Raw genomic sequence first — 12,342 nt, 5'->3', positions numbered from 1 at the left:
TTCTACAGGCATGTTAACAATAAATGGGTTATCAGAGAAGGTGTGGGGCTGTTACTGGAAGAGGGAGGTAACCTAGGGACAGATGATGTATGAAAACCTGAAGTACTCAATGCTGTTTTTGCCTCAGTCTTCACGGACAGAGTCAACTTCCACATGACAGTCCTAGACAATGCAGTATGGGAAGGTAGAGGGCAGCCATCTGTGGGGAAAGAACAAGTTCTGAGCCACCTAGAAAAACTAGATGTACACAGATCCATGGGTCTGGATTTAATGCACTCAAGGGTACTGCGGGAATTGGCAGAGGTGAATGCTGAACCTTTGGCCATTATCTTTGAAGACTCTTGGAGATCAGGGAAGATACCGAATGACTGGAAAAAAGCAAATGTGGTGCCCATCTTTAAAAAAGGAAAGAAGGACAATCCACGAAACTATAGACCAGTCAGCCCTGGGAAAATAATGGAGAGAAGCCTCAAGGAATCCATTTTGGAGCACTTGGAAGAGGGGAAAGTGATCAAAAGTAGCCAGCATGGATTCACCAGGGGCAAGTCCTGCCTGACCAGTCTGATTAGCTTCTATGATGAGGTAACAGGCTCTGTGGACATGGGGAAGTCAGTGGATGTGATATACCTTGACTTCAGCAAAGCTTTTGATATGGTCTCCCACAACATTCTTGTCCCTAAGTTAAGGAAATATGGATTGGATCCTTGGACTATAAGATGGATAGAAAGCTGGCTTGATGGCCGGGCCCAAGGGGTAGTGGTCAATGGCTCAATATCTGGATGGCAGTTGGTTTCAAGCAGAGTGCCGCAAGGCTCAGTTCTGGGGCCAGTGTTGTTCAACATCTTTATTAATGACCTGTATGATGGACTGGATTGCACCCTCAGCAAGTTTGCGGATGACACAAAACTAGGGGGAGAGGTAGATACGTTGCAGCGTAGAGAGAAAATCCAGAGTGACCTGGATAAATTGGAGGACTGGGCCAAAAGAAATCTGATGTGGTTCAACAAGGAGAAGTGTAGAGTCCTGCATCTGGGGTGGAAGAATCCCAAGCATTGTTATAGGCTGGGGATGGACTGGCTAAGCAGCAGTACAGTGGAAAGTGACCTAGGGATTATGGTGGATGAAAGGCTGGATATGAGTAAACAGTGTGCCCTTCCAGCCAAGAAGGCTAACGGCATACTTGGGTGCATTTGGAGGAGCATTTTGAGCAGATCTAGAGAAGTAGTTATTCCCCTCTATTCGGTACTGGTGAAGCCACATCTGGAATATTGTGTCCAGTTTTGGGCCCCCCCAGTATAAAAAGATGTGGATTTGCTGGAGCAGGTTCATCGGAGGGCAACAAAAATGATTAAGGGGCTGAAGCACAAGACCTTTGAGGATAGGCTGAAGGATTTGGGCTTGTTTAGTTTGCAGAAGAGAAGACTTAGGGGTGATTTAATAGCAGCCCTCAACTTCCTGAAGGGGAGCTCTAAAGAGGTGGGTGAGAAAGTTCTCGGTGGTGTCAGATGGCAGAACAAGGAGTAATGGTCTGAAGCTGAAGAGGGAAAGGTGTAGGTTAGATGTTAGGAAAAAATACTTCACCAGGAGGGTGGTGAAGCATTGGAATGTGTTGCCTACAGAGGTGGTAGATTCTCCATCCCTCAAGGTTTTTATGTCCCGGCTTGACAAGGTCCTGGCTGGGATGACTTGGTGGGGGTTGATTCTGCTTGAAGCAGGGGGCTGGACTAGATGACCTCCTGAGGTCCCTTCCAGCCCAATGATTTTGTGATTCTATGGTTTCCAGACTCATTTCTTTCTTTAAAAGTTTCTGCCACGCAACCGTTACTTAGAAGCTCAGCCTAAAATTGTTCTTCATCTTCAGTTTAATCAGAACAGCCTTCCATAAGCAGTGTAATAATATTTGATAGGTATATGTAACCCCTCTAACAGTGGCAATTGACAGCAAGCAGGGCTGGTTCAATATCTAAGGGGTTCTTTCAATAGTATAACCAAACTGTCTAGAGCCAAACTTCCCCTCTGGCAAGCACAGTCTGAGATAGAAATAGCCTGTTTAATAACAATAACCTAGCATTTATCTAAGAACGCAACATACACAGTATTTATATACAAAGAAAAACCCATAAACAGACACCCTCCCCAAAGTCTATTGCACAGAGTCCTTTGCTTCAAGTTCTTTAGCTCAGCCACCCAACTCATAGTCTAACCACAAGAAATTTCAGCATCTACTGGAATAAGTTTAAAATAATAAAAAGAGTTTCTTTATGGAACCTATTTTAGCTCTATCATTGAGACAGTGGGGAAAATATACTGAACCAGTCTTATATCCAACACTCAGCAGGGATGTAGCCTGCTGATTCAGAGTCCTGCCCTCCTCACTTAACCTCACAGAAGTTTGGTAGTGGAGCCCTCATCCATTAGAGGTTCCTTAAACTGACTGTGTCTCTCTCCTTTTAATATGGGTTATACACAGCAAAAGTGTCTTTTCTGTGTTCCCACAATGACTGCAAGCATTGGTCATCATATTTCACAATTCCTGCATTTAGTATTAACATAATATGTGAGCACACAATAACCAAATTGATTATAATGGGAAAAACACCACTGCATCAGTTGACTATCTAGTAAACCTAGGCAAATAGGAATGAACTGTATTAAAAAGCACATGCTCAGAGTCTCATACGTTAAACTGAGAGCGTCTCCCTCTTTTGAGCTAGGTTAAGCACAGTCTTTTTTTTTATTTGCACAATAATTACAAACATTAAAATTAGTATTAACGCAACTTTTAAAACTAGTAATAACACCTCAACCACGGGATGCTATTTCAGGAAGGACTGCTTGGCAGAGATGGCGTTCACCTTTTGAGGAGGGGAAAGACCATATTTGGACACAGACTGGCTAACCTAGTGAGGAAGGCTTTAAACTAGGTTCGACAGGGGCAGGGGAGCAAAGCCCACAAGTAAGTGGAGAACATAGAAACCTGGGAGATGGGTCAGAAATGGGAGGCAGCATGGGGAACAATGTCAGAGTGAAAAGAGGGTCAGGGCAAAACAGGGAGGTAAGATCAAATCAATATCTTAGATGCCTATATACAAATGCAAGAAGTATGGGTAATAAGCAGGAAGAACTGGAAGTGCTAATAAATAAATACAACTATGACATCTTTGGGATCATGGAAACTTGGTGGGATAACACACATGATTGGAATGTTGGTATTGAAGGGTACAGCCTGCTTAGGAAGGACAGACAGGGAAGAAAGCGGGGAGGTGTTGCCTTATATATTAAAAATGTACACACTTGGACTGAGGTGGAGATGGATGAAGGAGATGGATGTATTGAGAGTCTCTGGGTTAGACTAAGAGGAGTAAAAAAACAAGGTTGATGTCCTGCTAGGAGTCTGCTACAGGCCGCCTACCCAGATGAAAGAGGTGGATGAGGCTTTTTTTAAACAACTAACAAAGTCATGCAGGGCCCCGGATTTGGTGGTGACGGAGAACTTCAACTATCCAGATATATGTTGGGGAACTAATACAGCAGAGCACAGACTATCCAGTAAATTCTTGGATTGCATTGGAGACAATTTTTTATTCCAAAAGGTTGAATAAGCTACTGGGGGGGAAGCTGTTCTAGATTTGATTTTAACAATAGGGAGGAATTGGTAGAGAACTTGAAAGTGGAAGGCAGCTGAGGTGAAAGTGATCATGAAATCTTAGAGTTCACAATTCTAAGGAAGGGAAGAAGGGAAAACAGCAAAATAGAGATAATGGATTTCAGGAGGGCAGATTTTGGTAAACTCAGAGAGCTGGTAGATAAGGTCCCATGGGAAGCAAAACTGAGGGGAAAAATAGCTGAGGAGAGTAGGCAGTTTTTCAAAGGGACATTATTAAGGGCCCAAAAGGAAGCTATCCTGCTGTGTAGGAAAGACAGAAAATATGGAATAAGACCGCCTTGGCTTAACCAGGAGATCTTGCATGATCTCAAAATAAAAAAGGAATCACATAAAAAATGGAAACAAGGACAAATTACAAAGGATGAATATAGGCAAACAACACAAGAATGCAGGAGCAAGATTAGAAAGGCTAAGGCACAAAATGAGCTCAAACTAGCTACAGGCATAAAGAGAAACAAGAAGGCTTTTTATAAATATATTAGAAACAAGAAGACCAGGGACAGGGTAGGGCCACTGCTCAGTGAGGAGGGAGAAACAGTAACAGGGAACTTGGAAATGGCAGAGATGCTTAATGACTTCTTTGTTTTGGTCTTCACTGAGAAGTCTGATGAAGGAATGCCCAACATAGTGAATGCTAGTGGGAAAGGGGTAGGGTGAGAAGCTGAAATAAAAAAAGAACAAGTTAACAATCACTTAGAAAAATTAGATGTCTGCAAGTCACCAGGGCCTGATAAAATGCATCCTAGAATACTCAAGGAGCTGATAGAGGAGGTATATGAGCCTTTATCTATCATCTTTGGAAAATCATGGGAGACAGGAGAGATTCCAGAAGACTGGAAAAGGGCAAATATAGTGCCCATCTATAAAAAGGGGAATAAGAATAACCCAGGAAACCACAGGCCAGTCATCTTAACTACTGTGCCAGGAAAGATAATGGAGCAGGTAATTAAAGAAATCATCTGCAAGCACTTGGAAGGTGGTAAAGTGACAGGGAACAGCCAGCATGGATTTGTAAAGAACAAATCATGTCAACGCAATTTGATAGCTTTCTTTGATAGGATAATGAGCCTTGTGGATAGGAGAGAAGCGGTATATGTGGTATACCTAGACTTTAGTAAAGCATTTGATACGGTCTCGCACGATATTCTTATCAAAAAACTAGGCAAATACAATTTAGATGAGGCTACTATAAAGTGGGTGCATAACTGGCTGGATAACTGTACTCAGAGAGTAGTTCTTAATGGTTCTCAATCCTGCTGGAAAAGTATAACAAGTGGGGTTCCGCAGGGGTCTGTTTTAGGACTGGTTCTGTTTTATATCTTCTTCAACAATTTAGGTATTAGCATAGAAAGTATGCTTATTATGTTTGCAGATGATACCAAGCTGGGAGGGGTTGCAACTGCTTTGGAGGATAGGGTCATAATTCAAAATGATCTGGATAAATTGGAGAAATGGTCTGAGGTAAACAGGATGAAATTTAATAAGGACAAATGCAAAGTGCTCCACTTGGGAAGGAACAATCAGTTTCACACATACAGAATGGGGAGAGACTGTCTAGGAATGACTACAGCAGAAAGGGATCTAGGGCTTATAGTGGACCACAAGCTAAATATGAGGCAACAGTGTGATGCTGTTGCAAAAAAAGCAAACATGATTCTAGGATGCATGAACAGGTGTGTTGTGAACAAGACAGGAGAAGTCATTCTTCCACTCTACTCTGTGCTGGTTAGGCCTCAGCTGGAGTACTGTGTCCAGTTCTGGGCACCACAATTCAAGAAAGATGTGGAGAAATTAGAGAGGGTCCAGAAAAGAGTGACAAGAATGATTAAAGGTCTAGAGAATGTGGCCTATGAACAAAGGCTGAAAGAATTGGGCTTGTCTAGTTTGGAAAAGAGAAGATTGAGGGGTGACATGATAGTGGTTTTCAGGTATCTAAAAGGGTGTCATAAGGAGGACAGAGAAAACTTGTTCTTTTTGGCCTCTGAGGCTAGAATAAGAGGCAATGGACTTAAACTGCAGCAAGGGAGGTTTAGGTTGGACATTTGGAAAAAGTTCCTAAGTGTCAGGGTGGTCAAATAGTGGAATAAATTGCCAAGGGAGCTTGTGGAATCTCCATCGCTGGACGTATTTAAGAACAGCTTACATAGATGTCTACGAGGGATGGTTTAGACAGTACTTGGTCCTGCCATTGGGGCAGCGGGCTGGACTCGATGGCCTCTCGAGGTCCCTTCCAGTCCTAGTATTCTATGATTCTATGAACTTGTGATCCAGCACTAGTCAAGTTGATTACAATGAGCAAAATGCCACTCCATAAGTTGAATATTTAACAAACTTAAGCAAACCAGGAACAAATTGTATTTACATGGGCATACCCAGGGTCTATCCTCACTTCTAGCTAGTTGCACAGGACACATTCCTTCAGCTCATGCTTACACATAGAATGCTTTTCATGCATACATCTCAAAGCCCTTGATTGTTAAAGGTATTTAGGCTTTGTTGTGCTCAGTGCTGCACTATTTAATGGATTTAGGAGCCTAATTCTCATTTTCAAAAGGGATTTAGGCACTCAGGAATCCAAATCCCACAGACAGTGAGTGGTATTTAGGCTCAGGCATGTACTGATATATGATCACATGGAAGAACCTACTAACCTGGAGATCTCTGAGATACTGTGGGGAAAGAACTGCTTCATGGGAAACCCCTGGAGATCTGTGGGTTGGACAAAAGGTATGCTCCTGATCAAGGGGAGCTCTGAGTCTCCCATTGGGGATCTGCAGCCTAGAGTTGCCCACCTTACTGGGAATAGCAAAGACTATTTTGGGAGGAAGTGGGGAGACTATAACCACGTTAGGTTTTACAGAGACTCTCCCATTTAAAATCTCATCCTAAAACTGAGAAGGTGCTGGTTGTTCCAGCAGGGAGGTGGTTGATAGTGATAGATGTGAGTGGTAAAGCGGTGGAGAACCAGCCCAAATGTCAGAAGGAACATAGTGCCAGCCAGGCACATCCCAGGACAGGACACAAGAGGAGTACCCTGCCAGGAAGGAATCACTGGGAAAGGACAACTGAAGCTGGAGCTACTATAATCATTTCCCAGAACTATATGGATCTTGGAGTGTTGAGGGTGTGACTTTGCACTAGAAATTCAGGAGGAAAGCTGTACCTAGTTAAGTGAGGTTGTTGCGGTGTGGACTTGCAGTGAACAGCATGAGAGAGTATTGGAAAGCTTTGTTGGGGTATGTTTTCTGGTGATAAAGACAACCAGAATCACACAAAAGTACCCACCAGACCAGAACTCTGCCAAGGCTTCTTGAGCTCTGAATCTAGATGGATTGCTCAGAGTCTATCCTTTTATATTACGGTATCATTGAGCTCAGAGGTCCTTATGTTGGATGTAACCCTGCTTTACTGCTCCCTTCCCTCTCTTGTTTTCCTCCATTCGTCCCTCTGTAAATAAGTATTTCCTTTGCCTGTGTGTACAGGACACATTCTTTCTCTGTGAAGTTGTGTAGGTACTACTACATGGGGCAGTTAACCACACATAGGTGTGTGGGTTACATATGTATGTCTTAAGTTGGTGAGATAAGGAAGAAGGGAAATTGTCTGCTGTGTTCCTGCATGTGCATTGTCTTGACCAGAGTTGCCCCCCAGAGCAGACTCCATCTTGGCTATGAGGGTAAGGCAGACAAGTGTCTCTTTTCTGGCCAGAAACTCCTGTTGCAAAGGGGACCTGACTCTGTCCACTCAGATGTACTTTACACCCAAAGTCTGGTTCCTCTGAGCAGCAGAGGTGGGGAAGGTGCTGGGTCATCACCTGCTCCAACCTCTACTCAGCCAAGGCACCTTCTACCTGCATTGGGTGGCTGCTCCTTCCAGCCCAGCTCTGCGGGTAATTCGCCGCCCCGGCCTGGGCGGGAGAGGAAAAGCAGCAAGAACTGGGGGCGGGGGAGTAGTAGGTGTGGGTGGCGGGGGGGTGAGGGTTCAGAGGCCGAGACTGGCAGGGGAGGTGCTGCCTGTCCTTGCTGGGGTGTCTGGGTGCGGGCCGTGGTGCTACGGGTGGGGTAGGTGACCCCCCCCAGAGAGCCGTTGCCAGAGCTAATCACTGCGCCTGGCCTTGGGGCTGGTGTGGGGCGCAGCTGGTTGGGGCCTCGCGCGCCACAGAGGATGTGCGAGCGCCTCGCCGACGTTCGGGGAAGCTGCGCGCCCAGCACCCGCCTGTCTCGCGGGGCCAGGGGTGGGACTGTGGGGGCTCCAACTTTCCCTTTAAGCCGAGGAGGCGGAGCGGCGGGTCCGTGTCGGCCGAGGCGCTGGTCGGGCCTCTCTTTAAGGCTCGGCGCTGAGGGGCAGGGGAGACGCAGCCTGTACCCGCGATTTCTATCCCGCGGGCCGCAGCGGCCTCCACCCCAGCGCTTCTCCCGGCGCCGCGGCGCGAGCGGAGGGGGCCGGGCGGGAGGGGAAGCGCTGCCTCCGCTCCGCCTCTGCGCGCAGCCCGCTGCGGGGATGTGCCATTGCCATGGCGAGGCGGCTCTTCCCCGGGGCCTGGCTCAGGAAGCCCAACTACGCTCAGGTAGGCCGGGGCCGGCCGGCCTGAGGGCGCGGTAGCGGGCGGGCGCAGCTAGAGGCCAGGCGTGCTCCTGGGGGTACATGAGTGGCGCCTAGCGGGACAGGCGCGCCGGTGGGTGTTCCGGCCGCTCTTGCCTGTGTAGTGCCGGGTGCGGGGTACGTGGACCTTCCCGCGAACCAGACGGGGCTGTAGCCGCCTGAGGCGGCGGCTTGGCAGGTTAGAGATCCCAGGAGTGAGGGCGCGGGCGGGCCTGGCTGCGAGACTTCATTAGGAAGGGCTGAAACTGGAGCCTAAGCCGCCAGGCGCTAAGCCTGAAGTACCAGCGGCAGCACACCTGTCCCGGGCTAATGCGGGCATAGCTCACCCCATCCTGTCTCGGGACCGAGGTGGAGAGGTTTTGCGGGTAGTGCCCAACGATGTTGGCTGGGCTCATTGATTCTTCATCAGGCCTCCTACCACACTGCCCTGGATCTCTAATCAACGCTGTCCGCCGCCTTAACCAGCTCTCTTAGCACTGCATTGTTGATGGTCATGTAGTGTGTAATGCCATCTCTGCGCACAGGGATCATCAGACGCCAGGGAAAGGGGCTGGCGTGTGGCTTAATATGTGTAACAGGTCCCACTGCTGTTCCAATGGGTAGTGACATGCATAATAGTAGCGATGATTTTGAGCCATCTTGTATTCATGTGAAATAATTTTTTAAATCTTCTATTCAATTGAGAAGAAAGTGTCAGGGTTTGATAACAGTTTAGATTTAATGTAATTATTTTGATATGTAGGCAGCAAAAGGGTTCATTTCTGCAACATCTGTTCTAAAGGCAACCCATTTTATTGTATTTTATTGAGAAGAACTCTATCTCGTATAGATAGCATATGCATGTCTGCGTGCATAATTTTTGTACGTAGTGTAGGCAGCATAAATGTGTGTTATGGCTATATATATATATATTACATAAATTGAACATATTCTTTCCTCATCTGTAAAACTTGAGTAATAATCACTATTCTTGAACTCAAGATCAATTGTTAGAAATGGTCTCTGCCTTAAAAATACCTTGTGACATGGAGTCTCTCATTGAAATCCACAGGCTAACTATGAGCTCAGTCTAGGAATGTCTTTAGACATATAGGAGATTTCAGTTCAGTGGGTGGCTTTTGCTTTTTCTGTTTTGAGAGAGAGTGAATAGAGCACTGGGTTAACCTTCTCTGTGCTGTTATATTCTTTCCTCATTTTTAAACCTCTCAGTCCTAAACCATCTTCTTAATCTCATTGTACTGAAGTTTTTTCAGTCTCTGGTCACTTTAATTGCCTTTCTTGGATCTTTATATTGTAGTTTCATTGTCTCTCCATAAAATACAATGATTAAACCTGAACATAGTATTGATTTCTCTAATGATGTTCTTTTGGTTTCCAGTATTGTCAATAGCCTTTTCATCTAAAATGGGAAAGAGTTGTCTTTAAACTGTTTCATTATGTGCTAGTAATAAAAAAAAAACCTGGACTGTAAAATACATGTATAAATAAAATCAGACACTTCTACAGGCTTCCAAACTGGGACCTTCCAAGCTAGTAGCCTCCTCTGCACTAATATAACTCAGTCTGATCACCATTAAAGCTCTGTGTACCCCTGCTCCTTGGGATGGAAAAACTTTGGCTTTTGAAACCACGTTGGCCAAAAACATAGTTTTGAAATATATAGAAAATGTAAGGGTCAGAATGTTGATTGTAGAGTCTGCAAGACAGTTCTATGGCTCTGTTCTGAGCAGGTTAATGAGAAGGGATTTTTTACTGTGAATGTATTTTGCTATGTTAAGATATGTGCCTTCTGCCATTTGATGCATGTGTAGAATTGGCAGGAAGCTATCATTATATTGGCTTTTACTTATGATTATGTGATGGCATTTCCACATTATATAGCTTGTCCTTCTGAAGAGCCCAAATATCTCATCAGACTTTACATAAATGATTAATTTAATCCATTACTGAAATGTAGTTATGTCTGGAATGGAGATTAAAAGATTCTAAACCAGTGATGTCCAATAGTAATTCAAGGACTGTCACACTTGTGGTTGTCCTCCTCCTTGTCACCATGCCCTCCACTCCCCACTCCAAATGCCCTCCCCATAGAGTCAGTCTCCCTTAGCCCCACTCCAAATAAATGTCCCGTTAACTCTCTCTCTCTCTGGCTGGGTTTTTACAGAATCAGAAAATGTCTGGGATTTTGCTCAGCTCCTGCAAACTCTTTCTGCAACCCCAGAGGAAGCCCCCTCCACCCATGTATGCCTCAGCTCGAGTTACACCTGTTCCAGCTAGTCGGCAGGGAGCAAAGTCAGAAATGGAGTGAACAGGAGCAGAGCTAGGAGGTAGTAGGAGGGCTCCCCATCCATTTGTTTAGGGAAATAAGATCTGTCAGGGCAGGTTCAGGCTGGCAGCTCAGCCCCTCCAGCCAGCAGTGTGTTTGCTGCCCAGCTGTGAATTGGGTGGCCAGCCCCAGCCACTGTTCTCTCTGGCATGGTAAACGCCCTTCTTTAGAGGGGTGGGGGTGGGGGCCACATTCAGGCTGGGAGCTCAACCCCTCCAGCCAGCAGCGTGTTTGCAGCTAGGCAGCCCATTCGCCCAGGTATTGCCACTCACTGGCAAGGTAAACATTCTCCTTGTGGGAGCTGGTTGAGGTAGAGTGCTTGCAGCCCAGCTGTGAATGAAGCCAGCCTAGGGTTGGGGAGAAGTATCTCCCAGGGAGACTGCATTGCTTCAGTTACCACATAGAGCTGCTGTGGCCTGGTCGCTGTGCAGTTACTGTCAGGGTTTTGGACATTGTGGTCAAATTAATACTGAGATTTTTCCTAAGCGATGGATTCCAGGAAGCAGGAGGGAAGAAAAAAAGTGTCCACTTTGGATGGTAGAAGAGTGCTCACATTCACTATGGGCAATTGGATTCTTTTCCACCTACTTCCCTAGGTCTATGATGATCTAAGGCTCAGACTCTGCCCACCACTGGTGGGCTTTCAGCTTCTCTTCCCAGCAACTAGGATGCTTCAAGAGCAAGTTTGCCATAGGCTGCTAGTGGGGATCAGCCAGGTATGTTTTGGTTCATTCTCCTAATATCTCTGTGAGATGGGAATTATTATTAAATTTATTTCACAGATGGGGCAACTAAGACTGAGAGAGAGCCAGGCCTCACAAGTGCTGCAAACCTGTGTCTGAAAAATATGTCTTGGCTAACTCCATTTTGCTGCCAGTGTCCTTTGAAAGCCACTCTCAGTCTTGGTGTGCTGTTTATGGACTTCTGGTTCAGTTGAAAGAACTAAATGCTTGGAATAGAATTCATCTCCAGATGCCTCAGCTTCTGCTCTAAGCACCAGGCAGGGAGCATGAAATTTCATAATGGGGGCACAGTGCAATCAGCCTCCCCACTGCGACTTCTGCTGGCTCCCTTCTTTGCTCCTTCCGTTGCCAATGGAGCATGGCGCATAACTTATGGGAGACTGAAGCTCACTTCTGGGGCATTGGACAAGCTGGGGTAGAGACCCTGCTAATTGCAGGGACAAAAAGTGGAGCCCAACATAAAAGAAGTTTCCTTACCCTCCTAAACTGTATGCTCCTAAATTGACCCCCTTTGGATTGCCAATTAATTTCTGATAGTCATTGCCAATAGATAGACTTGATCTTGGAGCTTACTAGGCCTCAGAGAAGGGTTAAATATTTACATGGAGTGGATTACAAATCATTGTCTGTGCGTGGTTTTTAAAATAGGGGTTACAAAAAGAACGGTTTGATATTTTTTAAGGACTGTCTCATATCCATGTGCATTGTGGCTCTTTAAGTACTGATTTTTTTATCCGAATTTGACAAAATGACTCATCTTGCTATTTTGGTTGCAGACCCCTGCATTAGATAGATTGCGGGGGGGTGGGAGGTGGGAAGCTGCTAATTGCAGGGACGAAAAGTGGGACCTGAAATAAAAAGTTTGGTCACCCCTGCTGTAGAGCTTCAGATTTAAAGTCTCTTATCCTTTTAAAAAAATCCCTAGTTATGGTTGTGAAGTAAAACTTGACCGGTGTGTTATACTACGTAGCTGATGAAGCAGTGTCTACCTGAGTCTGCAGGAG

The 12,342-nt window shown here is 45.7% G+C and overlaps 1 protein-coding gene across 2 annotated transcripts in view; it reads left to right on the top strand.

The window, feature by feature from the left end:
* The first annotated feature begins 8,015 nt into the window (after nt 1–8,015).
* Nucleotides 8,016–12,342, top strand: part of DIPK1A (divergent protein kinase domain 1A) — a 63,204-nt gene continuing 58,877 nt past the window's right edge. For both annotated transcript variants that reach the window (XM_075003550.1, XM_075003551.1), the window contains exon 1: nt 8,016–8,234. In XM_075003550.1, coding sequence (XP_074859651.1) covers nt 8,181–8,234 — 54 coding nt within the window. In that variant the 5' untranslated portion in view covers nt 8,016–8,180. The remainder of the gene's footprint in view (nt 8,235–12,342) is intronic.

This window comes from Carettochelys insculpta, chromosome 9, assembly GCF_033958435.1.
Source record: "Carettochelys insculpta isolate YL-2023 chromosome 9, ASM3395843v1, whole genome shotgun sequence".
NCBI lineage: Eukaryota > Metazoa > Chordata > Testudines > Carettochelyidae > Carettochelys > Carettochelys insculpta.
The sequence above is the reverse complement of the archived record's forward strand: the minus strand, read 5'-3'. Positions and strand labels throughout refer to the sequence as shown.